At 40.0% G+C, this 26,308-nt stretch overlaps 1 protein-coding gene and 1 pseudogene across 1 annotated transcript in view; one reads left to right on the top strand and one right to left on the bottom strand.

The window, feature by feature from the left end:
• Window positions 1-18,890, bottom strand: part of LOC100968414 (phosducin-like protein 3) — a 96,188-nt pseudogene extending 77,298 nt beyond the window's left edge.
• A 3,200-nt stretch (window positions 18,891-22,090) lies between these two features.
• Window positions 22,091-26,308, top strand: part of CA8 (carbonic anhydrase 8) — a 95,295-nt gene continuing 91,077 nt past the window's right edge. The window contains exons 1-2 of the mRNA XM_003809059.6: window positions 22,091-22,484; window positions 23,652-23,843. Of these exons, the coding sequence (XP_003809107.1) occupies window positions 22,385-22,484; window positions 23,652-23,843 (292 nt within the window). The 5' untranslated portion in view covers window positions 22,091-22,384. The remainder of the gene's footprint in view (window positions 22,485-23,651; window positions 23,844-26,308) is intronic.

The raw sequence follows: 26,308 nt of genomic DNA, 5'->3' as shown, positions 1-26,308 counted from the left end.
GATATTGGTTTAATGGAAATAGCCACATCTTAAATTTAGTAAGATTACCAAAATTTCTAATCTTGTAGCTTTAGGCAGTCTAGTCCACAGGAAAGAAGGAGGTTTGCTTTGGGAAAAGACTGTTATAGTCTTTGTTTCAAAGTTAAGCTGTAAACTAAGTTTCCCCCAAAGTTAGTTTGGCCTATGCCCAGGATTGAACAAGAACAGCTTGGAGGTTAAGAACAAGATGGAGTCATTTGGGTCAAACATTTTTTCACTCTTTCAGTTATTATGCAATAGCAGTTTTATAACTTTAAATCATGACTCTCACAGTTTTCCTAAATAATTTGGTAAACAATTAAAATAAAATAATTAGGTAAATGTAATGGGCTAAATACTTGTAGACAAACTGGTCATAATTTAGAATGTAAAGTTATATTAAATTAATAAATAGATATTTCATTATTTGGGTGATATGGTTTGGCTGTGTCCCCACCCAAGTCTCATCTTGAATTGTAAGTCCTACAATTCCCATGTGTCATGGGAGGAACCTGGTGGGATGTAATTGCATCATGGGGACTGTTCTTTCCTGTGCTGTTCTCATGATAGTGAATAAGTCTCATGAGATCTGATGGCTTTAAAAATGGGAGTTTCCCTGCACGAGCGCTCTCTCTTTGGCTGCTACTATCCATGTAAGACATGACTTGCTCCCCCTGGCCTTCCACCATGATTGTGAGGCATCCCCAGTCATGTGGAACCTCTTTCTTTTGTAAATTGCCCAGTCTTGGGTATGTCTTTATCAGCAGCATGAAAACAGACTCATACATTGGTTATTTTCCAATAAATATATAGTAGGAAAACATTCTTGCTAAAAATAAAAAAATAAAAAAAAAACTGTGCCCTTATTAAAAAAAGGTGAACAACTTTTGTCTAATTCAAAGCTTATTTAAAGGTTATATATAAAACAAGGTAAAAGGAACCAGAAAATAAAAGAGCTATTTTTTCACTGTTGTTGCAGTAAGAAAGCTGAAAGAGAAATAATTTTATATGAGAAAGAATCTTGTATGGTAAATTTAGTCATAAAATAAAACTACTGGTTGTTTAAGAAAGAGGGATGTTCAGGACAAACCAGAAAGTCTAAGCATGTCATGAACAGTCAGTGTAAGTCACAGTAAGAGGATTTATATTGAAAAAAAAAAACCCAAAACTTTAATATGATCAAGTTATCATATTGTTTTGGTTTGCTTAGGAAGACAGAAACAGAAAAAAAATTTTAAGGTTATTCCACCCATGTATCTTCCTGTATGTGCTTTTAAAGTCCTTGTGACATTGAGTTACAGGGCTTTGACTCCTGGATCTAAAAAGGACATCAAGTCCTGCTACATCACTGAGAGCAATTAAAGCCTCACCTTCGGGCCCTGTAGAAGATGTCAAACAAAATAAACTGCATTCCTGAGATACAGGGGAAGAAATTAAAACTATTCAACTCCTCAAGGCCCAGGGACTATCATGGAAGAGGTGGGTGCATATGATTGTAAGGGCCAATTTTGGAAGATAACATAAGTTCAGTTTCTCTATAAATTAATCATTAATATCAAAGACACACTGATGCAAGACCAGCATATGGGCCCCTGTGAGTATCAAGGTTTTCTTGAAGCATTAACCAATTCCTTAACAAAGGTTATAAAGGTTTTAAAAGGCTTATGTAAGCTATATCTTATGGTCAAGATTAAAGTTTTATAGATTTTTAATAAAATTTTGGAAAACAAATTTGATTGTCTTCATGCTGTTTTTTTTTTTTTTTTTTTTTTTTTTTTGAGACGGAGTCTCGCTCTGTCGCCCAGGCTGGAGTGCAGTGGCGCGATCTCGGCTCACTGCAAGCTCCGCCTCCCAGGTTCACGCCATTCTCCTGCCTCAGCCTCCCGAGTAGCTGGGACTACAGGCGCCCGCTACCACGCCCGGCTAATTTTTTGTATTTTTAGTAGAGACGGGGTTTCACCGTGTTAGCCAGGATGGTCTCGATCTCCTGACCTCGTGATTCACCCGCCTCAGCCTCCCAAAGTGCTGGGATTACAGGCGTGAGCCACCGCGCCCGGCTAGAAGGTGGTTTTATAATCAGCTATACCACAGGTGCTCTTGAATGCAGGTTTCTGATAACTTTGGAGACTGTAACTTCAGAATAGAGATGAAAGTTTCAGGATTAATGGAGACCTAAAAAGTTCACAAATATCAAGCAGAACAGGAATTAACTATATGGACTAAACTAATCTTTTTGACTTTTTGCTTAAAATGTTTGCTGATCCTTTGTCTTATTTTTCAGAGTCTCACAACTTTTCTTTTGAGCTATTGACAGCTTTTAACAATTTAATATACTCCCATGAACAAAATTTGGAGCATATTTGTTGCTCTCTACCTGATTTCTCCAGAATTTGGAAACTATTTGTGAGTATTCTCAAATTTTGGCAATACAGTTATTTGCATAAGTGCAATAAGAATCTGTTTTCTTTTGTAACAAGACACAACTGGAGAAACTGGTTATTTTACCAAGGCTTTGGCTGGAATGATGTGCTTTCCTTTAAGGAATCAGACTTATGGAGCCAATAAAGCCCTTGGAAAAACTGGCCCCATATTTTGTGTACACAGTCCCTGTACAGGGTTTCTGACCTGTGGTTAGTAAAGAAAGTCATTTATTGACAGATCTAGAAGCCCCAGGTTTATCTTGGAATCTCAAGAGAAGAGGAAATTCACCCAACTCATAGATATTTGATGGCACAAATCCATGGCTGGCTTCAGCTTTAAAAAGTCTTATGTGAGATTCCTTTTATGGAACAAAGTTCCATCAAAGCCAATTTAAAACCTATGTAAAAAAAACCACCAAATTATTCTTGCTGCACTGTATACAAATTATTAGGCCAAGTATAATAAAGCAAAACTGTTCTGCCATGATCTGTCTTTAGTAAAAATGGGAAACCAGAGAGAGAAAAATTGTGTTTCAAAACTATAGTACACCTATTGTTAGATTCTAGTCTTGCCTAATGTTTTTTCCATTTTTATTATTTTCTACATTTTGAACCAAATTCTAATTTTTCTTGGCTACGAGTCTTCAAAATAATGTTTTCAATTTTTTTCCTTTTTCCCCATTTTTCCTAATTTGAAGTCAATCATTAAGCCCTAGGAACTGAAGTCAGACAACCTGAACTTTAAAAGAAAATAACAGCAACTTATTTACATAGATAAGTCACTTTCATACCTGCCTACTAATGTATGGACTTCAGAGTAATGTGGCCTATCTCAATGTTTCTAGGATTGCCCTTTTGTTTGTTGTTGTTTTTCTCTCTTCCTCCCCCTATTTTCTCTTTATAGGACATGAGACTTAACAACCTGCTAAAAATGAGCTTTGGGGACCTACACGTCTAGGAAAAAACCCTCCTAGTCATGAGAGACCAGATGAAACCTGAAAAGAGACTCATTTTCTTGTAAAATGCTTTCTCCAAGATTTTAAAAAAGAAAAGGGGAGAAACGTGAAAGTAAAATATCTTGGGCCCTTTCAAGCTGGGAACTGCTCAGGGCAAATCTGCCTCCCATTCTATTCAAAGTCATCCCTCTGCTCACTAGGATAGATACAAACTCTGATTGCTTCCTTTGGAAAGACATCAGAAACTCAGAAGAATGCAACCACTTGTCGCTCACGTACCTGTGACCTGGAAGCCTCTGGGGGCCAGGGGCGAGGGGTTGGGGGACTTGTTTTGAGTTATCTCTGCCTTTCTGGATGGAATGAATGTCCTTCTTACATATATTGATTGATAGCTCATGTCTCTGTAAAGTGTATAAAACCAAGCAGTGCCCTGACCACCTTGGGCACATGTTGTGAGGACTTCCTGAGGCTGTGTCACAGGTGCGTCCTCAACCTTGGCAAAATAAACTTTCTAAATTAACTGAGACCTGTCTCAGATTTTCTGGGTTCACAGGAATTTTGTGGAGGCAATTTTTACACTTTTAAGAGGTTTGCAATAGGCCAGTGTTTTCCTATAGAAATATAATGCAAGTCATATGTAACTGTAAATTTTCTTGTAGCCAGATCAAAAAAAAAGTAAAAAGAAATGGATTAAATTGATTTTAGTAATATACCCTGTATAATGCAGTATATCCAAATCACTATTATTTCAATATGTAATCAATATAAAAACATTAATGAAATAGTTTACCTTCTTTTTTTCTGTACTAATTTTCTAAAATCCAGTGTGTTTCTTACATTTGCCAGCATGTTTCAATTTGGACTAGCCATGTTTCAAATATCCCATAAAGACATGTGGCTCCTGGTGACTGTCCTACTGGACAGCACAGATCTAGGTCCGTGGTCCTCAAATTTAGCCTCCCCAGAGATTCTGATTCCCTGGGTCTGGAATGGAGCCCAGGAATTTGCATTTCTAACCATTTCTCAGGTGATGCCTGTGCTGCTGGTCCAAGGACCACAATTAGAAAACCCCTGGTTTAGACAAACAAAATGCTTCTCTTTACAATGGATATATGCTTTTGATGTTTCTTATTCATTATTGTGAAACAGTGGTCTTTGTGCAGTGAAGCTGAGACTTTCTGGATTGACTCCAAATGATCCTGACTTTCTCAGTCTTCATGCACTGTTTCCTCTACATCATTATCTCATTATTGGGCTCCTAATGTTTATTTGCATTTCTCTTTTTTAGGGGAAGAAAGGGTGTGATATGTTTCCTCACCCATCATGAGGGTCACTGCCGATACTCCTGTGACAAAAGACAGACAGGTGAATGAGAGAAAAGCGTAACAAATTTATCAAAGTTTTATATGACATGGGAGCTTTCAGAATGAAGACCCAAAGACCTGGGGAAAACAAAAGGACAGGAGAAGGTTGGAGAGAGGCATTCCTTTTGAGGCTGCTTCTGAGGCTCCTCAATCCCTTTTAGTTCAATGTACTCAGCAGGCTGAAGTGTCATATTTTGGGGTACTGTTTTCTGAGTCCCAATGCTTTCAACAAAGGTACTTCTACAAATTTTACTGAGTGTATATAAATATTAATGTAAGAATAAATCAAAGGTGGTGTTTCAGATTCTTGTATTATTATAAAGGACATTTAGTGATGGGACACAACTTCCCAGTGTGTTAGATCCCAGAGGCATACATATCCTTACGTGTTCCTTTTGCAGTGTATCCACTGGCTACTGGACCCATGACTATATCTAAATCTTTCTTGAAACTATAAATTTGTCAACATATATAATTTTTCTAGGCTTAGTAATTGCATAAAGTAGACCTTTTCATATTTCTTAAAATTACATCTTTTAATCTCCAAGAGGAGCTTTCTTAATTTTATTATTCCAGGATTTGGTAAACACATCTATCTCTAATGTACAGACACCGCATAATTTACCAACTAGAATGTGCCTGGATATCTCCTTGAAAACTTTAATTAGGGTCTGATTTTGTGGGTGTTTGTCCATTGGATTTATCTAGCTATATCCACAAGGGATTCCTTTTCCAACTTATGCTATGAAAACTCACATTTTTTTGCACAAATTGGTTTGGTCCCATAACAATCATCTGTTAGTACCAAAGCAGTTATGAAAAGAAAAAAAGGGGGTGGGGGGTGGAATTGCATTTCAGTCTATTGGAAAAGGAGACAGGCCTGGATATTCTTGGAAGCCAAGAAGACAAAAGTTTCTTTTCAATAGATGCAAAGAAAGACAGTTCTGTATTTTTGTGTAACCAAGAAACAAAAGTTTCCTGTTGGTAAGATGTTCTGGAATGCAGCAGGGGCCATTTTCTCATAGTCATCCCCAAGGCACAAGGTTTCTATCAACCCCAAATACAGACGGGTTTGGATGTGTGTGTGAGTCAGGAACACAAGGTCCTCATCAGGCTTCCCTTACAGAGGGGAAGGTTATCCAGGCTGGAGCAGTTCCCAGGGAGGACAAAATTAATGGTTTAAAAATATAAAATAATAATGAATTCAGATCTTTTGTGGTTTAGAGGCGCTCTGTAAGAATAGGACTTTGGACTTCAAAATGTGCAGCATATGAAACAATACATTTCAGTTATTTTTTTTGCCTGAAAGCTTTTCTTTTTTTTTTTTTTTTGAGACAGAGTCTCATTCTGTCACCCAGGCTGGAGTGCAGTCGTGCAATCTTGGCTCATTACAACCTCCACCTCATGGGTTAAAGCGATTCTCCTTCCTCAGCTTCCCAAGTAGCTGAGATTACAGGTTCGTGCCACCACGCCCAGATAATTTTTGTATTTTTAGTAGAGACAGGGTTTTGCCATGTTGGCCAGGCTGGTCTGAAACTCCTGACCTCAAGGGACCTGCCTGCTATGGCCTCCCAAAGTGCTGGGATCACAGGTGTAAGCCACTGTGCCCGGCCCTGAAAGCTTTCTAAATGATTCTCGGTAGACCCAGAATTTTCATTTTAGAGAGTCAAAGGTATGGAGTTTCCCAAATATTTGTTATCAGTTATTTTTTTAAATAATAAGATCTAGTTATGTGAATTAGTCAATAAGCATTTGCTGAGTGCCTACTATGGGCCTGACTCTTACTAGGTCTTGGGGATTTAAAGATGAATAAAGTGTAGTTGCTGTCTTTGCAGAGTGTATACTCAAGTGCCAGAGAAAGACATATAAGCAATGATTACGAAGCAAATGTTTCAAGAATACCAAATGCCTTGTAAAGTGTGGGAATCAGGGAAGTCTTCATAAGAAGAAATAATTTGAGCAGTGTTTTATAGGCAATGAGGGATGAAGGTAGGCTGAGGAGGGGAAGAATAGGAAGAGGAGTGAAAGGCGTTCTACATTTGGGCTGAGGGAACAACATTATAATTCACATAATTAAAAATGCACAGTATATCTGGGGACCACCAAGTTTCTGGCATTGGTTGTTATAAGAGGTAGGTTCAATCAATTGAGATCCTGGGTGGAGGGCATGGAAGTTTTGAGAGCATGGGATTTTGGGATGAAGAGAGAACTCAAGGGAGGGACACAGGTTGGGAGGCAATTGCAGTAGTCAAGAATAGAAATGATGAGGTCAAATGAGCTAGCATCCTCATTCTCTACTCTGTATATCAGCAGGGATCTGAAACATTTTAAATGTCAAATTCATGAAAAAATATATTTTAGCTTATCAGCATCAATTGGCATCTATTTATTGATTGTTCATCATGTTCCTGGAGTCACAACATTCTATGATTGTAGTAATGGAAGTCATCATCACTGAAGCTAGACGTTTTGTACATATTCTCATTTTACCACTTATTGTTTCTGTTATGTTGGGAAAGTCACATAGATTCTCTGAGCCTCAGTTTCCTCATCTCTAAAATGGAGATAATGACATTTACATCACAGAGTTGTTCTGAGGGTTAAGAGAGTAAATAAGCCCAGCACTACCTGGTGCTGATGTGCTCACCCCTGCACCTGCCCTAACCCCTTGCCATGCCTGGGTGTGAAGTGTGATTTTCCTGTGACTGTTTATAGGCTTTTCATTGAATTTATTTAAATAACCTTTAAAATTTTGTGGCATCTCTGGGGAAATGGGAAACATTTGTGGGATGGTTTAGTTGAGGTTTGCTCTATCTAGTTCGTTGATTTCTAGCCCAGTGACTCTTAGTCCTATTATATATTGACATCCATTGGAAGAGCTTTTAAAAATTATGATTCTTGGCTCTCACCATCTCCCACAGTTTAGAATCACTTCTAATTCATTTAAAGAAATTCTTCTTAAGAGCACACTGATTTGGGGCCATTGTGTTAATTTTTCACACAGATTATAGTCACTGATCTCAGAAAATCTGAATGAGGTCCACAAGACGCCCTTTCATAATCTGTGTTAAATTTGCAGGATCATGTTGAAAATTTGGAATAGCATTTAACTTGCCATAAGACTGTTCACAATACCTTTTTGCCTAAGTCAGTTTCATTGTGAGAGATTTCTTTTCTGGTCATAAAATGAGTTAATTTTTTTTCTGACAGAAATCACATACTACAGTTATTGAATTTCATTCACTTGCAATTACTTTAAGAATTGGTATAGATTAATTTCTGATCTCAGGTGATCCACCAGCCTTGGCCTCCCAAAGTGCTGGGATTACAGGTGTGAGCCACTGCGCCTGGCTGAGATCACGCCATTGCACTCCAGCCTGGGTGACAGAGCAAGACTACATCTCAATTAAAAAAAAAAAAGTATAGATTAAAATACTCTGTATTTCTGGGCAAGACACAGCTCTATAGATGTTAGTAAAACATAAGACTGTTGGAAAAACAGACAGTGAAGCTACTATAGTCATTACTGGAAGTATTTGGATTTTTCATTGGGTTATAAACATCTAGGGTAACTCCACCAATTACAAGAGAACTCTTACAGAGTCCCAGTTAAGAGTATCCAAGAAAGTGTATTGTCAGAATAAGCCCTGGAAACCCAGAGAGCAACAATTAGAAAAGGAAAGAAAACTTTGCCAAAATTCAAGGTTGGGAATTTCTAGTTAGAGAAATGCTGAATGGTTCTACAGACAGTGGAAAAAATGCTAAGCATCAAAAAGAGACCTGAACCTGGTCTTTGTAGGGTCCAGCCCTACAGGGCTTAGCGAGTGTTCTCCCCGTATGCAGAGATGAGAGATTGTAATAAATAAAGACGCAAGACAAAGAGATAAAGAGAAAACAGGTGGGCCCGGGGGACCACTACCATCAAGACGTGGAGACGGGTAGTGGCCCCGAATGGCTGGGCGTGCTGCTATTTATTGCATACAAGACAAGGGGGTCAGGGTAAGGAGGGTGAATCTTCTAAGTGATTGATAAGGTGAAGCAAGTCATGTGATCATAGGACAGGGGGCCCTTCCCTTTTAGGTAGCCGAAGCAGAGAGAGAAGGCAGCATATGTCAGCGTTTTCTTCTATGCACTTATCAAAAAGATCAAAGACTTTAAGACTTTCACTATTTCTTCTACCACTATCCACTAAGAACTTCAAAGAGGAACCAGGAGTATGGGAGGCACATGAAAGTGGACAAGGAGCATGACCACTGAAGCACAGCACCACAGGGAGGGGTTTAGGTCTCCAGATGACTGCGGGCAGGCCTGGATAATATCCAGCCTCCCACAAGAAGCTGGCAGAGCAGAGTGTTCCCTGACTCCTCCAAGGAAAGGAGATTCCCTTTCACAGTCTGCTAAGTAACGGGTGCCTTTCCAGGCACTGGCATTACCGCTTGACCATGGAGCCCTCAAGAAGCCCTTATGCTGGCGTGACAGAAGGCTCACCTCTTGCCTTCTTGGTCACTTCTCACAATGTCCCTTCAGCACCTGACCCTATACCCGCTGGTTATTCCTTACTTATATTAGTAACACAACAAAGAGAAATATTAAAAGCTAATGATTAATAACGTCTATACTAATGATTGATAATGTCCATGATCATCTCTATATCTAATTTGTATTATGACTATTCTTATTCTAACTATTTTCTTTATTATACTGAAACAGTTTGTGCCTTCAGTCTCTTACCTCGGCACCTGGGTAATCCTCCGCCCACAGGTCTTGGCTTTCTACAGGGGTGTAAACTTGGGAAAATCACATGACTTTTCTGAGCACTGCCTTTAAAATTAAGGTATCTTCAAGATCTCTTCTGTCAGGAAAATCATGATAGACATTTAAAGTAGGCAAAAGAGATGCTTGGGTGTTCTTTCAATAGGAAGTTGGGCATTGTCCAAGGGTCCCTCCCAAGGTACTGTGATTCTTTTGGGGCTGTGAACCATTGATTGTCTTTGATTATTTTGCAACTCTGTAGACATAGATAGAAAGGGTGCCTTAAAGTCATTAGTTTATAACTTTACTGAGTGGCTACTATAGGCGGGAACCTACTAGATCTTGGAAATGCAAAGATAAATGAGATAGGTTTCTGATCAGTTCCTACCCTAAAAGAGACACATATACTCATTAATATTGAGTCTTCCTGCACCTATTCCCCTGCCATCCCCCCTTCCTGTAACCTACCCAGGGAAAGGGAATGGATCAAAGAAGGAACATTATGCAAAAAGGCATGGTGGGCATGAAAAGAACCTTGGATATTTTGTAGTTAATAAGTCTTGTGTGGTTGGAGTTTTGGGTCACTTATAAAGAGCAAATTTAATGAGGCTAAGTGGCAAGATTTGGCTATCCTTTTTTAAGGTCCTTTTATTCTGTACTCAGGAGAGGGGATCTTACATGCTGCATGCAGCAGGAAGTCAGCAGCGATTTTTCATCAGGAAAGAGATATGATGTGAACTCTACCATTGATATCAAAGATGAGCAATGGAGGATGGAGTGTGGGCGCACTCGTCCAGGTGAGAGTGGATAGATTTTTAACTGTGGCAGTAACTGTGAGGATAACAAGAAAGGCAAGGGTTGTGCGACATGTTTTGAAATGATTTGGAATTAACAGGGTTGAATTAGAGAGAAACACTGGAGTTGTGAGGGAAAGAAGTATGGGGTGATTCCATGCTTTCCAGACTGGATGAATGGTAGCTTCCCTAGCTGCAACAAAGAACATAAGAAAAGCAAGGTGTGAGGGCAAGTGGGGTGAGCTGGCAATGAGTTTAGTTTTAGACATGTGATTTGAGCAGCAACTTAGTTGTGAAACTAATTTGCATTTGCATAATTATTTACAATGTTCAGGAAACCTCATATATATTGACTTTTATTTGTTTGACAATTGTGAGTTGATGAGAGTGCTAATGTCTTAGTGCATGAATGTGGATGAAACAACATGTGTGTGCAGTTCTCAGAATAAAGGCACACGAGGTTGTTTTTTGATTTACAGTCAGGGCTTCTGTATATCAGGCTTCCTTGTTGATGGCTCTGTGGGAAACCCAAAAGCCCCCCATCTATAGGACATTTTCCAATGGTTATATGATTTCTAAAGCCTGTTTCTCATGGTTATAACATTGAAGAATTTTGAGTGTGGGTATACTATTTTCAAAGTTCTATGTTCCTCGATCACAAAGACCAATTCTAGTCATCATGGTATCCCAAGCCTTTAGAACAGTGTCTTCCAGAGTACCTAATCAATAAATATCACCTGGATGAATGGATGTATGATTGAGCATGCTGAAGTCAGTAAAGCTTAGGTAGAGCAGTGTCGTTATAGTATTGACAGACTGCCCAGAAGAACCCCAGGACTTAAGTGTTTGTATTCTCATTGTGTCCTTCAATGTGCAGAAAGCTCATATCTCAAAAGATCTTCTGGCCTTCTTCCTATGACCTCAGCTCCATGATGGACCCGCTGATTACCTCTGTCACTCTTGAAATGTAAATATCATCTCCTATTTATGTGATCATGGGTTAAGGAGGCTTAGAGATAACTAGTCCCAAATGCATGTGGGTGTCTAAAACCAGACTATCTTGATGTCAAGTACCTAGAGCTACTGCTGATTACCAGCAGGTCTTATTTTTATCTGTGGTCTCTAAGGGATATAGATATGTTACTAGGACGCTCAATATGTTTGAAATCCTTAAGTGACAAATGATTCTTGCATTGTTTTATACACTTTGAGCAATGTCACAAATGTATAAATCATCATGACATTCCTGAGTATGAATACAATAAAAATATATGAACAGTACTCAAACAAATGATAATAAAAATTAACTCAAACATGAAATGATCTAAGAAAATACACAGATAATATACACCAACCATTTCTTATAATAGCTATAAAAATAATAATTACATTATCTTAGTACTTATTACATGCCAGAGACAGTCAGTTTTGCTATAATGTAACACACATTCCCGAAAACTACTGCACTATGCAAAATTGGCAATAACAATCACAGGGTTTATGGGGAAAATGAGTTTAGGGGCACAACAGTCAAAAACCTCACTAGGTACATGTTAAAAACAACAACAAAAAGGAACATAATAAAATGGCAGTAGTTTGTTACACATGTTCAATGGTTAAGAAAGGTATAAATGCTGAAATAAGTATCCATTTTAACTAGGAAAAGACCTGATGCTTGCCTGTGGAAGTGAGTATCACTGTACCTTGTGAGTTACTGTGAAGGGATAGAAGGAGGGTTAGCTGAAATCTGACCAGCAGTTGTAGCACCTAATGAGCATGGGGGATGGCTCACAGCACACAGTGAACTGAGGTAGTTGGCAGGTGTTTGAGGTGTGTATATGTGTGCGTTTTGTGCATTCCCTGCGTGACCCAGTTCAACTGGCTGCAGTTTTCTGTATTTCCAATAAATGAAGGTGGCATAAACAAGCATGGAAGTCTCATTGTGCTCAAATTGTTCCCTAATATATCAATTTCATTGGAACAAATTTGCATTTTCAAAACAAGCATTCTAGTAGAACTGACTGTTCTAGTTCAAGTGCTTTATCTATATTAACTCGTTTAATCCTCCCAACAGTTATTTTGGTTTGGTACTATTATGGTTCTCATTTAATTGGTGAGGAAATTAAGGCAAAGAGAGGTTAAATAACTTGATCAAGATAAAAACTTATTAAGTGACAAAACCAGTGTGCTACTCTGCCTTCCAACATATTATATTATGCTAATGACATTCATACATTTAATAAGATAAGTGTTTCTCCCAGACTTTTGAAGTTAGATTTATTTTGGAGAGGTTCACTTTAAATAATTCTTAATATCTGATAATTATGTTACTTAAATCTCTGATGTAGTTTTTGTTGCAGGAAGTCAGGGACCCCAAACGCAGGGACTGACTGAAGCCATGGCAGAAGAACGTGGATTGTGAAGATTTCATGGATATTTATTAGTTCCCCAAATTAATACTTTTATAATTTCTTATGTCTGTCTTTACTGCAATCTCTAAATATAAATTGTGAAGATTTCATGGATATTTATTAGTTCCCCAAATTAATACTTTTATAATTTCTTATGTCTGTCTTTACTGCAATCTCTAAACATAAATTGTGAAGATTTCATGGGCACTTATCACTTCCCCAATCAATACCCTTGTGATTTCCTATGCCTGTCTTTAATCTCTTAATCCTGTCATCTCGTAAGCCGAGGAGGATGTATGTCACCTCAGGACCCTGTGATAATTGCATTAACTGCACAAATTGTAGAGCATGTGTGTTTGAACAATATGAAATCTGGGCACCTTGAAAAAGGAACAGGATAACAGCAATGTTTAGGGAACAAGAGAGATAACCTTAAACTCTGACCACCAGTGAGCCGGGAGGAACAGAGCCATATTTCTCTTCTTTCAAAAGCAAATGGGAGAAATATCGCTGAATTCTTTTTCTCAGCAAGGAACATCCCTGGGAAAGAGAATATGCGCCTGGGGGTAGGTCTATAGATGACCCCCTGGGTGTGGCCGTCTTTTATGGTCTGTAGACTGTAGGGGTGAAATAGACCCCAGTCTCCCATAGCACTCCCAGGCTTATTAGGAAGAAGAAATTCCTGCCTAATGAATTTTGGTCAGACCGGTTGTCCTCAAAACCCTGTCTCCTGATAAGATGTTATCAATGACAGTGGTGCCCGAAACTTCATTAGCAATTTTAATTTCGCCCTGGTCCTGTGGTCCTGTGATCTCACCCTGCCTCCATTTGCCTTGTCATATTCTATTACCTTGTGAAGTACTTGATGTCTGTGACCCACACCCTATTCGTATACTCCCTCCCCTTTTGAAACTCCCTAATAAAAACTTGCTGGTTTTGTGGCTTGTGGGGCATCACGGAACCTACTGACATGTGATGTCTCCCCCAGATGCCCAGCTTTAAAATTTCTCTCTTTTGTACTCTGCCCCTTTATTTCTCAAACCGGCCAATGCTTAGGGAAAACAGAAAAGAACCTACATGACTATCAGGGCAGGTTCCCCGATAGTTTTAGCACATTTTTCTGTTGTTATCTCCACTGTCAAGGTGGGAAATATCAAGCTATCATGTCGTGTTAATGCCCCTTAAATAATTGAGGACCAGTTGAAAGCAGTGTAGTCAGTCTTTAGTGCTCAGCATGTACTCAGCACCAAGCTTGACTGTCTCTCATCATTGATAATTATGCTAAAATTTATATTCAGTGAAGTCTAATCAATGGGGTTCCAATCATAATGTAAACATGCTGTGCTCCATTAGCATTAGAAATGTTTACTGCCTTGTGTATTTCATTAGTGTCCCTGGTTCCTCCTCATTACACAAACTCTTTATGGAATAGAAATATTTAACATAAAACATCTTGAATGCTTTCTGTTTTTGAGGAGTAGCTTTTTAGATTGCTAAGTATGCACTTAACCATTCATATCCCATGGAGAGTTGGTTGCAAATGTGAATGGATGAATAACTAATGACACTTTGAATGGGATTTTTGGCACAATAGTGACTAAAAGCTGACTCTGAGGTGTGAGGTGGGAAAGGGTTATGGATCTCTGGCTTTAAAGCTGGTTAGACCTAGGTTCAAATCTTAACTCCTCCACTTGTTAGCTGTGTGATCATGGGAAAAACACTTCTCTGTGTTTCAGTTTCATCTGTAAATACCTTTGTCATGTTATTATGAATTAATTAGCTAAATCATGTTGCACACATAATATATAATAGGTAATTAGTAAATCAACCTCCAATAAGAGAGAACTCTGCAACCTATCAACAGACATCAGTTCCTGGGTTGTTGGTCTGAGTGGTACAAGCCTGAGGTTTAAGGTAAGTGGTGGACAGGGAGCCATGAGACTCAAGGCAGCAAAGCTAGCGAATGGGCTAAAACTGACAGGGGCCACAAGGACAGGCGGGGAGAGGCCAGACTTGTAGCATGCAGAGATCGACTAAGATGTGCTGGACAGGAGGGCTAGATTGGGAACAAATCTCTCCAACATAGGATTCCAGCCACTGATTCTCTTTTCTGTATCTGTGCATAGAATGTACAACACAGGATGGTCTCGATCTCCTGACCTCGTGATCCGCCTGCCTCGACCTCCCAAAGTGCTGGGATTACAGGCGTGACCAACATGGTGAAACTCCATCTCTACTAAAAAAAAAAAAAAAATTAGCCAGGCGTGGTGGCACGTGCCTGTAGTCCCAGCTACTCAGGAGGCTGAGGCAGGAGAATCGCTTGAACCCATGAGGCAGAGGTTGCAATGAGCTGAGGTCACACCACTGCACTCCAGCCTGGCGACAGAGTGAGACTCTGTCTCAAAAACAAAACAAAACAAAACAAAAAGAATGTACAACACAAAACAGTGATCCTTAATGTAAGCTATGGACTTCAGTTAATAATAATGTATAAATATTTGTTATATCAATTGGAACAAATGTATGACACTAATGTTAATAATAGGGGAAATGGGTGAGGGGAGGGGGTGTATGAGAACTCCGTACTTTCCATTCAATTTTTCTTTAATAAGAAACTGCTCAAAAAAAGAAAGTCATCTGGGCACAGCGGCTCATGCCCGTAATTCCAGCACTTTGGGAGGCTGAGGCAGGTGGATCACTTGAGGTCAGGAGTTCAAGACCAGCCTTGCCAACATGGTGAAACCCGTTTCTACTAAAAATACAAAAATTAGCCGGGTGTGGTGGCAGGTGCCTGTAATCCCAGTTACTTGGGAGGCTGAGACAGCAGAATAGCTTAAACCCACGAGGTGGAGGTTGCAGTGAGCTGAGATTGCGCCCTGCAGTCCAGCGTGGGTGACAGAGCAAGACTGCCTCAAAAAAATAAAAAAAAAAAAAAAGAAAGAAAAAGAAAGTCTGCCAATAAAAAAAAAAATTTCTCTTGTAGTTTTCCAACCTAGCTTCCTTTATTCCTCCTTTTTGGACCCTTCTAACCATAGCAGCCAAGACTGGTCCAACATATCTCATGGTTTACCCAGGAAGGATGTAATTGGACTGGAGTGTGCATGTGAGCTGGTGTTTGATTCCCAACAGCGTTTGGTGGAGATGGAGTGCCTTGGCTGAATTCACCCTCTCTGAAGGCAGTAGGGTTTGGTGGCCAGGAGCATGGATTCTGGAGTGAGACAGACCTCTCAGACCATTCACTGCCTCTGTCTGTGGTGGGGGACGCATCTAAACTTCCATTTTCTCATCTGAACACTGCATGAGATTATTGAGCTTCTTAAGAGAATTAAAGAGAATAATCTGTGGGAAGTGTCTGGCATGATATCTGGTTCATAGGAAGTGTTGCTTCCGTTCTTTATGCTGCATAATAAGCCACTCCAAAGTTTAGTGGCTGAAAACACTGATTTATTATTTCTCATGATTCTGTGGGCCAGGAATTCAGGCAGCACTCTGATGGACATTTTATCTGATCCACATAGGGTCAGCTGCATTCAGCTGGTGGCTAAACTGGGTTGGAAGATCTGAGAGAGCTTTACTCACGTGACTGTGCCTCAGTGTTCCTCCACATGTCTTTTCACTCCCTGTGGCTGGCTTAGGTTGGGTTTTTTCACAGCATAGTGGTCTCAGGATTTCTTACATGTTGACCGGTTTTTGAGAGCAAAGAGAAATTGTCCAGCCCTCTTAAAGGTTCAGCCCCAAACTGGCATAGTGTCACTCTATGACAGTCCAATGGAGATGAAACAAGTCATAAAACCAGCTGTGGTTCCACTTCAAGGGGAAATAGTCTCCCCTGTAAACCGGAAGAACAGCACATGCCTACTGAGGGTGGGAATTACGGCAGCCGTCTTTGGAGGTGACCACAGCGCTCAACTTTTTATTTTCCTGTGCTTTGGTTTGGTGTCTTGCCTAAAAGGCATAGCAGCATCTTTGACAGCCAACAGCATGCTGTAGGGCAGAGTGAGCTGTGGGAACTAAGGTATAGGTGTGGCCTTGAGGCTATTCTAACTTGGCACCTTCTCTTAAAGTCAACAAGGTCCAATACATTTTTTCTTAAAGTCAACAAGGGTCCAATACATTTTCAGTATTGCCATTCTGCCAACGGGCACTGACTTAAGCATTCCATCTGCTTTGTATTTTATCTCATGTCATTATTGTTTTGAAACATGTTTTAAAAAAACACTAAAACAAACATAGACATACGATTTCAATGTTGTTTTCCCTTTTATTAATACCATGGAAAAAAGAAAATTAACTTGATCAAAAAAGTGAACCCACACTGGCTTCTATATGTGAGCTTTTGTTTTTTCTTTTATTGGAATGTCTTTCTTTTTTTCCTTCTTTTTTCTTATCAGTCTACATCATGCTTTGAGGAATGTATTTTTTTTTTACCTCCTCCCCTTCCGTTTCTGAGGGTAAAGCAGCACTTATTTATCGCCCAAGGCTCAGCTTCCAAGTCACTTCCTTTATGAAGCCCCTATTGACACATCTGCCACCAGGTAAACTTGATCACTCCCCTTTTTTGTGGCTTTACTGTGCCTTGAAAGCTTCCACCTTAGTAACCACAACTTTTATTTGCACTAATACATTTATCCAGGCTAATCAGGTTACTGTATGGCTGATGGCACAGGGAAACGAATTCCTAAGTGCCTACCATGTGCTACGTGGGGGCACACAAAGCAGCATCGTTGTTCACACCTGGAATGTTATTTGCTCACATGCTGCCCACCCAAACTGTACCCATTTCCTTTAGTTTGCCTCAAATGCCATCTTTTCCAAGAAACTTTTCTGAATCATTCCCATTAGTATGAAAATCCCATCTTCCTTAAATGTAGTGGTACCTGCATTTCTATTTAACATATTTCTTGTATTATCATTATTTACTTGTATTATAGTTATAATTATTTACTTGTATTATAGTTTTAATAATTATAATTATTTACTCCTCTCCTCCCCCAGAGAACTGTGAATTTCTCGAGAGCAGAAGCAGTATTTTATTCCTTTTTTTTTTTTTTTTTTGGTTCTCCCACAGTGCCTAGTGCCTTGCTCTTTGGGAGCTCATTGTTTAGAGGAGAAGGTCATAAAATACATATTTAAAATACAATCTTAACTTCAGGGTTAGAGATCTATACAGGGCATCGTGAAAGCACTAAGAAGAGGTAACTTTAACCTCTGTGGCTTAAACACATAAGGGGTTTTGTTTGGCAGAAGGTGCCCTAGAGCTTTTGGTGACTTGGGAGTCACCAATGTAATTATCTTAAATATTCCTATTTCAGCATAAGTCATTTTGGTGCTGAATTCATGTAGGGCCTCAGGCATAATTCGCATGGTCTGAGAGAGGGGAAGAGAGCTGCGGTCCATGTTCCTTAGAGAAGATGGGGATTTTCTATGGATAAGGGCTTTCTCATTCTGCCATGAAGTGGTAAGGGCCCTAGCTGGGGTTAGGGCGTCCAAGAAATTTGCGAGGTGAAGATAAGGGCACTGTACTAGACTGTTTGGTTTATTTGCAGGCCAGAGAGGTACTTTTTTTTTCTTTGAAGAAAAAGATAAAGGCAAAAACAGCATTTGAGCAAATAAAAATTATCCTTGAACTCACCTTTACTTGATGGGCTACTATGTCTGTTTTTGATAACGCCTAAATCTTTCTTCTAGGAAATGGCACGTGCCACCTCTACTCATATTTAATTCGTCAAAGAAGTCACATGGTCAAGCAGTGAAGGGGCAGCAAATGATAGAGACAATGATGTCATCTCCAATGACTACATGGAGCCCTAGTCGTTTGTTTCTGAAGATAAAAGACCAAGAAGAGGTCAAGAAAAAGGAGGCTCGTAAATGTAACTTTAAGCAGGTGAAATAAAAGATTAATCAGTTGAAAAAAGTAATTTAAAAGGAAGAAGTAAATTTTTTTATCAACAAAGTTTGAAACCTTCAGAAATCAAAATATATATAACGAAGAAAATTTTGCTGTCTTTCCTGACAAAAGAAAAACTAGACATAAGGAATTAAACAACCATAGGAAAAAGTGCCTTACCTGAGACATAAGCCTAGAGAAGTGCTTATTTTTAGTGTATCTGAATTGGTTTTGGCAGTCACAGATGGCATTTAAGGGAGCAAATAGATCCGCAATGAGCACTTGCATGATTCGGCATCTTTGTTCACACCTGGAATGTTATTTGCTCACATGCTGCCCACCCAAACTCTGCCCATTTCCTCTAGTTTGCCCCAAATGCCATCTTGTTCAACTTTTCTAAATCATTCCCATTAGTATGAAAATTCCATCTTCCTTAGATGTAGTGGTACCTGTATTTCTATTTAACATATTAATATTGCATATTGCCTTGTATTATAATTATTTACTCCTCTCCTCCCTCCAGAGAACCATGAGTTCCTTGAGAGCAGAAGTAGTATTTTATTTTTTATTTTTGGTTCTCCCACAGTGCCTAGTCCAGAGCAGCGCACATGAAGGAACCCAATTCATTGCTGTTGAAGTTTATGAATTACAGTTTGTATAGGAGCCACGTGACATGCATATGTTAGCTGTACCCTTGAGGTGATCCCAGAGCATAAGGTGCACATAAGAGGAGGTCATATTTATGACTCTAGGGCCTAGACTCACCGATACAATAAGAAAGCTTTGGTACAGTAGACAGGCAGTGAGGAAAGATAGGAGAGGGCTGTCTAGGTTGTGGACTCTGGGAAGCGACCTTAGTACTTTGGTTCCTCTGACATCTAGATTAGTTTGTCCCTTTTAGATATTTCTATTTATATTCTCTTAGTATCAAATGGTAGTTAGTTATACAGGTCTTAGTTTTAATAAATTGTTCTACTAATATGGTTTGGTCTTAGCTATGCAAGCACTAAATGTGAGCAATATAAAGTTAATTTAAGGGATCAAATATAATATTAGGCTGAAAGCCTATTAAAAATTATAGAGGAATATGTGGAAGACACATTCATAATACAGAGTATGAATATTTTTAGATTCTCTGGTATTGGATTTAGATGTGCTTGTTCTATTTTGTAAAACAAAGAATTGCCCTATATCTTTGATCTGTGTGTTTAGATTTTTTTAGTGACAGACACCTTATAATAACTAGAAATAGAAATTCCATCTTTGGTGGTAATATAGTGCAGGGACCTGAGAAGAGAAGGTCTTAAGGTGCTGTTAATTAGCAAAAATCTGAAGCCCACAGTCTCAAAGCAATTAAGGCTGTTAATTGAATATTTGGATACTTAGAGGATTGGCTCATATGTGGCTGGACAGGGAACCCTAGGCTTGCATACAGGAGTTACATTCTACAAATAATCATGAACAATTCAGAAGGAGCAAATATAGGCCAATGCTAGCAGTCAACTGCATATTTGAATAGTAATACATTGCTGGCTATATGCAAAATTGTCTTTTTACTGTAAAAGTAAATACTAATAATTCAATCTTTCAGCCTATCTTTTGTAAATATGGCACAGTATTTATTCATGGAAAATTCAGTTTTTTACCATGGTGATTGTACCATCCTCTGGTTTGATAAACATCTCTATGATTCACCTGATATTTTAAACACAGTTGGTGGTCACACAGTGGCTACAATGTCATACTTAGGCACATTTGGGGGACAGAGGAGAAAGGCCATTGCTGATGAGCTCAGAGTGGCAGTGCTTTCATTATCCAATTCCTTCATAGCCTTTGTATGGGCTTCCTTAGCTGTGGCATTTAATTAACGTGTGAACATACTTCTAAAAAGAAACTTAAAACAAATAGAAGATTACAAAAAAGTTTTCAAGAAAGGAAAAATAAATGTTCCTTTTAGGAGACCTTCAGTGAAAAGTAGTTAATATTTTCGGTAGTGCTTATTATTTTTAATAGCTCTGGCTTTGGGGTAGGCTTCTGCTTCTGCCAGTCCCAGGCTTGCAAAGATGCAAACGACCGTCCACTAAAGAACACCCAGAATGCAGTGAGTGAAAAATGAATTTAGTTTCTCAAACTGGTTCAGTCCTCTGCACAGTTAAGGAAAAGAGAAATTATATGAATGCTTAAAATCCACTGGTTATCCTCCAAGCTAATGTTGGCCAGTAGTTTTCCATATATTTGGTTAAACCTTCCAGAAAGTGGCAGAATTGAGTGAGTTGAGGGTTCCCCCCACTTCTTGCCATCTCAGTGTACTTTCTGGAGCAGTTTGTAATAGTTTTTTTTTTTTTAAAGGCTATGAAGTGTCTTTTTAAAAAGTGGAGGTGCTTAGCAGGCAGTAAAGGATATGAGCACAGAAACTAAACATTCCCAAACGGATCATTTCCATCCTTATTTGAGGAATTATGCATTCATAAGGCTGGTGTGATTTAGGAACAGGTTATTCAAACTGCAAATAGACATCTTCATGAATGACCAGAGCATATAAAAAACAAATTGTACTTAAGGTCCTAACTCGAGTTTATTGTGCACATATATCTTCTAAAAATGTGGAGTTAACCTACTTAGGGGTTACTGACCAGGGCTTTTAAAAGGCACAGGAACAGAGGGCTGAAGTCGTTAACACTAGACTGAGAAGCACGTTTAAGGGTAACAATGCCACCTCTTTGGATCAGAAGAGTTCCTGTTTGTTATGCAATGTGTGCACTTCATTATTTACACGATTTCACTAGGTGACTGGGAGCTGTGTATACAGCCAGGTGAGCCTGCAGCAGCGCCCCAGACTCTGACAGCGAACACCCTCTGTCTACTGCCTTCTGCTAGCCCTGCTTTGAAACAATACCTCTTTCTGAAAAAAAAAAAAAAAATCCCTAAATCATAGCTACTTCTCTAGATAACAACCATTTTCTTTTCTTAAACGTTTTTAGGAATTAATAGAACTTTCTTGGAAAAATTTCCATACTCGTTTCCACTGTGCTGAACGGACGATTTAAAAAGTAAATACTCAGAAGATACTAAGAAGATTCCGCTGGAGAGTCTCTTTTTATTGTGTTACGGGGTCTCCCAGCCCTCTCCTTTCTCCTACCCACGGCAGCCCATCTCTCTCCTCCAGGACCCCTTCATTTGGTACTTCCTGGAGTACGGATGAAAATGAATAGGTGAGCAGCCTCTGGGCTAGGCCAGGCACACAGGGGTCCCGAGTGACCTTGGGAGACTTGCGGGCTTCTGGAAGGAAGGCACGGGAGGCCAAGCAGGAGTCGCCGCCGCGAGGAAGCGCCAGGAGGCGGCGGGGGCGACCCCGGGGGAAGGGCGGGCGGGGATGCGCCGATGTTTCCGTGACTTGGGACTGGTCGCCCCGAGGCACATTCTAACTGTCGGCTCCCCTGGCCCCAAGGGCCAGAGAGAGAAGGGGGCGGATCCTCGCGTACCAGACACGCCCCGGTCGGGTATAAAATTCGCCAGGCGCTCGCTCCCCAGGCCATAGCCGCTCCCTCGCTCTGCTGGGGCCTCCGGACGCGCTCCCCACGCGGGTCTCTGGAACACTCGGGCCGAACGCCCGCCCGCTTGCACTCACACTGCGGTTCACACCCGCAGGCGCTCTCGCACCCACACTGCCGCTCACGCGCGCTCACACTCCCCAACGCGCGCTCCGCTCCGGCTCCAGCCCCGCGCCCCGCGAAGGTGCAGGCACTGCTGCCGAAAGCGCCGAGGGGCCCCGCGGCCTTCCCATGGCTGACCTGAGCTTCATCGAAGATACCGTCGCCTTCCCCGAGAAGGAAGAGGATGAGGAGGAAGAAGAGGAGGGTGTGGAGTGGGGCTACGAGGAAGGTAAGTGGCCGCGAGTCGGCGTGTCCGGGGTCCCGCGGCGGCGTCAGTGTCTCGCCGAGCGCGGGACTCGAGTCCTGCTGCTGCCGCGCGCTCCGAGCACCCCCACGTCCCCTCTTTCCCACCGGGGTCTCCGCCACTTTCCCACTCCCCTGGCGCGTTTCGGGCGGGAGGCGCTCCAGGGAGGCGTGCTCGCCGCCTGCGTTCTTCCGCCGCCTGCGCTCTCGCCCGGGAGCCTTCCGCAGGGCTGGCGTTCGCACCTGCTGCGGTCCGGAGGGCGGGCTAGCCTCCAAGCCGTGGCTGTACCTTTTATGTCTTCTGAGTAGTCAAGAAGAGCAGCGGTACATTTTACTAAACACCTGAGGAAGACAGTGTTAGCGTTAAGAATTCGTTTTTGGCTTGAAGACTTTGGGGAGAAAGTGTTTCTGCCTCTGGTCTTTTCGTGAAGCCTGCTAGCAACGCTCAAGTCTTTCTAAAACATGTCCTAAATTTCAGACTGAATCATTGGGTTTGGCGAGAAGCGGTTGACTTTCTGAAAAACTCGAGTTTCCTAGATTTATTCCTAAAGACCTAGGGCTCCTATTAGAGCCAACCAGTAGTGCTGATGTTTACTACATATGTTGAAACCAATATAGAATATATAATTTTAATTATAAAAAATTTGGAAAGACTATGGGAATATGTATGTACACAGATATATACATGTGCACACTTTAAAATACTACACTTGCATGTCTGATAAGGGGCGTCTATTCACTAGCATGAGAGTTAGGGTTCTGACTGTCACTAAGTATGTTGAAAGTTACAGCTGTTTCCCAGGTACTGAACGTAGTTGAACTAATAAGCAGAAGAAATTGTTCTGGTATTCTTTTTTTCTAATCACTTAAAGATGACCCAAATTTCCTAGAATCATAAATTATTATGTCTTTGTTGACAAATACAAATAGAATATTTTGCTAGTCCGGGATTTTGTGTATGGTATTTGATAATAACAGATCATTCAAATAGTGAATGCAAAAACAAATAGAATTACCATATTTCATCTGTATAGTGATGGTATCATTACTCTCTTCATAATATCAAGGGTTCTAAGTGTTTAGTTTTTACATGTTAAATTTTACTGTAATTTATTTTTTAACCTGTTTTTAATTTATTTCATTTTGTTCTTAGGTGTTGAGTGGGGTCTGGTGTTTCCTGATGCTAATGGGGAATACCAGTCTCCTATTAACCTAAACTCAAGAGAGGCTAGGTATGACCCCTCGCTGTTGGATGTCCGCCTCTCCCCAAATTATGTGGTGTGCCGAGACTGTGAAGTCACCAATGATGGACATACCATTCAGGTTATCCTGAAGTCAAAATCAGGTATTTTAGAAAATATGTTTGTGTGGTCTTTTAAACTAGAAGTCAGCGTAGAGTTATTGAACTGTGATTTAACTTGCACAATTTAAAAAGTACAACTGACGTATCTCTATTTTCAGGATACCTTTGTATTATAATGTAAAGCATTTTTGGGAATTACCTTCTGAAACAATTTTAAAAGGACAAAAGAGTGAAATTATGAAGATTATCAGTCGGTTGTTCTGCTTCTTATGATGTTACTGGAAAAACCTTAGTTTGATCACCTTATACCTTGTGAAATATGAGGACAGGTACATGCAGGTGCAGTAATCTGCATTTTGTCCGAAATTGTTGATTAGCTTAAATCACTTAGATAATCATAATTCTCTGTTTTGCTACTTTGTGAAACCAAAGATTAGAATTTATTGACATAACGTGGCATTCAAGGTAGACTTCTCAGGTTAATTTTCTCTACTGTATTAGTTTGCCAAAAATAATTTTAACTGATAACAATAAGAAACACCCTCTAAACTCAGCCAGAGATTTAAATGGTAAACAAACCTCTTCCTTTTATTTATTTATTTAAGTTCCATCCCATGAAACTTCTCCTACCCCTTGCAAACCTATTTGAGATGGATCTGAAATGTTCTGTGGAAAAGTTGTTAGGTAATTACCAAGGAAATCAGTTTTTGGCTTTATCGTAGGAAAGAGGAAATCAGATTTTTAAAAAATGTAGCATTAATAGCATGCATTTCATAGTGAATAATAACTATCTTTTTCTTTTGGGAAAAATTAAAGTATGCTGAAATATTAGGATGTACTTGATAAATAGAGACTGTGCTCGAAAATTAATTCCAAGTTGATAAAGTTGATACCTCAAACTATAAAATCTTTAGGTTTGTTATTAATCAAGGCAGCTGTTGATTTCCAACTATGGATTTATTTTATTCATTGTAAATGTTTCTAAGCTTTAATTTAGAATCCATGAGATAGTCATAGATTCATGTAGTCTCCTTCGCTGTTCTGAGTTTAGTCAGCATGTGAGCATTGCCCAAAAGAGTTACTGGGCTTTATATGTACTTAGTCAGAGTCAGTTTAAGATGGAAATTTCGACTTGAATTTTTTTGGGGGTGTGGGTTTAGCTTTGATGGGACATTCCTTACTGTTTTTTAAAGGATACTGTAAAATTATTGAATGCTGACTGTTCTGGCATATAAAAAGCAATTTAAAGAAGTACATGTGTGTTGATGTGTTGAGATGCTTTGAACTTCCGGAAATAAATGTTTTTATATCCACAAAACAAAAATACATTTCATGTCAGGTGCCATGATGAATATTGGTTGCATATAAATTTATAAGACAGTTCTTGAGGATTCATAGCCTAGTGAAAAGCCAGTTCTTTAAAGTACTAGTGTACACTTGATGTGGCAAGTGTTACAAAGGGTTGTGGGAGCAGAGAGGAATGACTAAGCACATATACTCCGCTGCATCTGTGTGTGCCTAGTCCTGCTCTGAGATAAAATTTACTTCATCAATTTGAATTTACCATTTTCTTCTGCTACCTTCTCAAACACTCACAATTTTCTTTAATCTTCTGCCTCACTCTAAAACAGAGACTATGGACCAACATCTGGGCCCTCTCACCATGAAGTGTGTTTCTTCCTCACCTAGCATTTTGTGCTTTTCTCTTCCTCCTTCTTCCACCCCTGCCCACTGAAGAAGAAGTGTCTGCACTTCTGTCTAGGCCTGATTTGGATCCAGAACCCTTTTTTCCTGCCTCCCTGGAGACCTTCCTCCTTCAGATTCCCCTTATCCTCTCTGTCATGGTAATAATTTCCTCCTTATTGTTCTTTCCCTTCCAATATTTCTGCAAACTCAAGAAAAGTAACCAAAATACCATGTCTTGAGTAGTTGTTTTTTCCCCTAGGATATTTAAGCTCCTCAGAGGAATCGTTTGTAAGCTCTATATACCCTGTCATTCGCTTATTTAAGTAATGTTTTATCTTTATCAAAATAGAATATATACAAAATAGTTGAATAGGCTGGGTGTGATTGATGGCTCACAAGTGTAATCCCAGCACTTTGGGAGGCTGAGGTGGGTGGATCAGTGGAGGTCAGGAGTTAGACACCAGCCTGACCAACATGGTGAAACCCCATCTCTACTAAAAAATCCAAAAATTAGCTGGGCATGGTGGCACATGCCTGTAATCCCAGCTACTTGGGGCGCTGAGGCAGGAGAATCACTTGAACCTGGGAGGCGGAGGTTGCAGTGAGCCGAGATTGCGCCATTGCACTCCAGCCTGGGCGACAAAAGCAAAACTCCGTCTCAAAAAAAAAAAGGGTGAGTAATACTCTTTCTGCCTGTGGTTCTTTCTGCCTGTGGTTATCCCCTACTCTTCCCCACCTACGGCTGCTGTTCCCTAGTAACAACTACTTTGAAACTTTCTAGCTGTTTCTCCTGTGGTTACCTCCAAGAATGTAAGAATATA

The sequence above is a fragment of the Pan paniscus genome, chromosome 7 (assembly GCF_029289425.2).
Source record: "Pan paniscus chromosome 7, NHGRI_mPanPan1-v2.0_pri, whole genome shotgun sequence".
Taxonomy (NCBI): Eukaryota; Metazoa; Chordata; class Mammalia; order Primates; family Hominidae; genus Pan; species Pan paniscus.
Note: the sequence above shows the minus strand (reverse complement) of the source record. Positions and strands in the feature narration are given on the sequence as shown.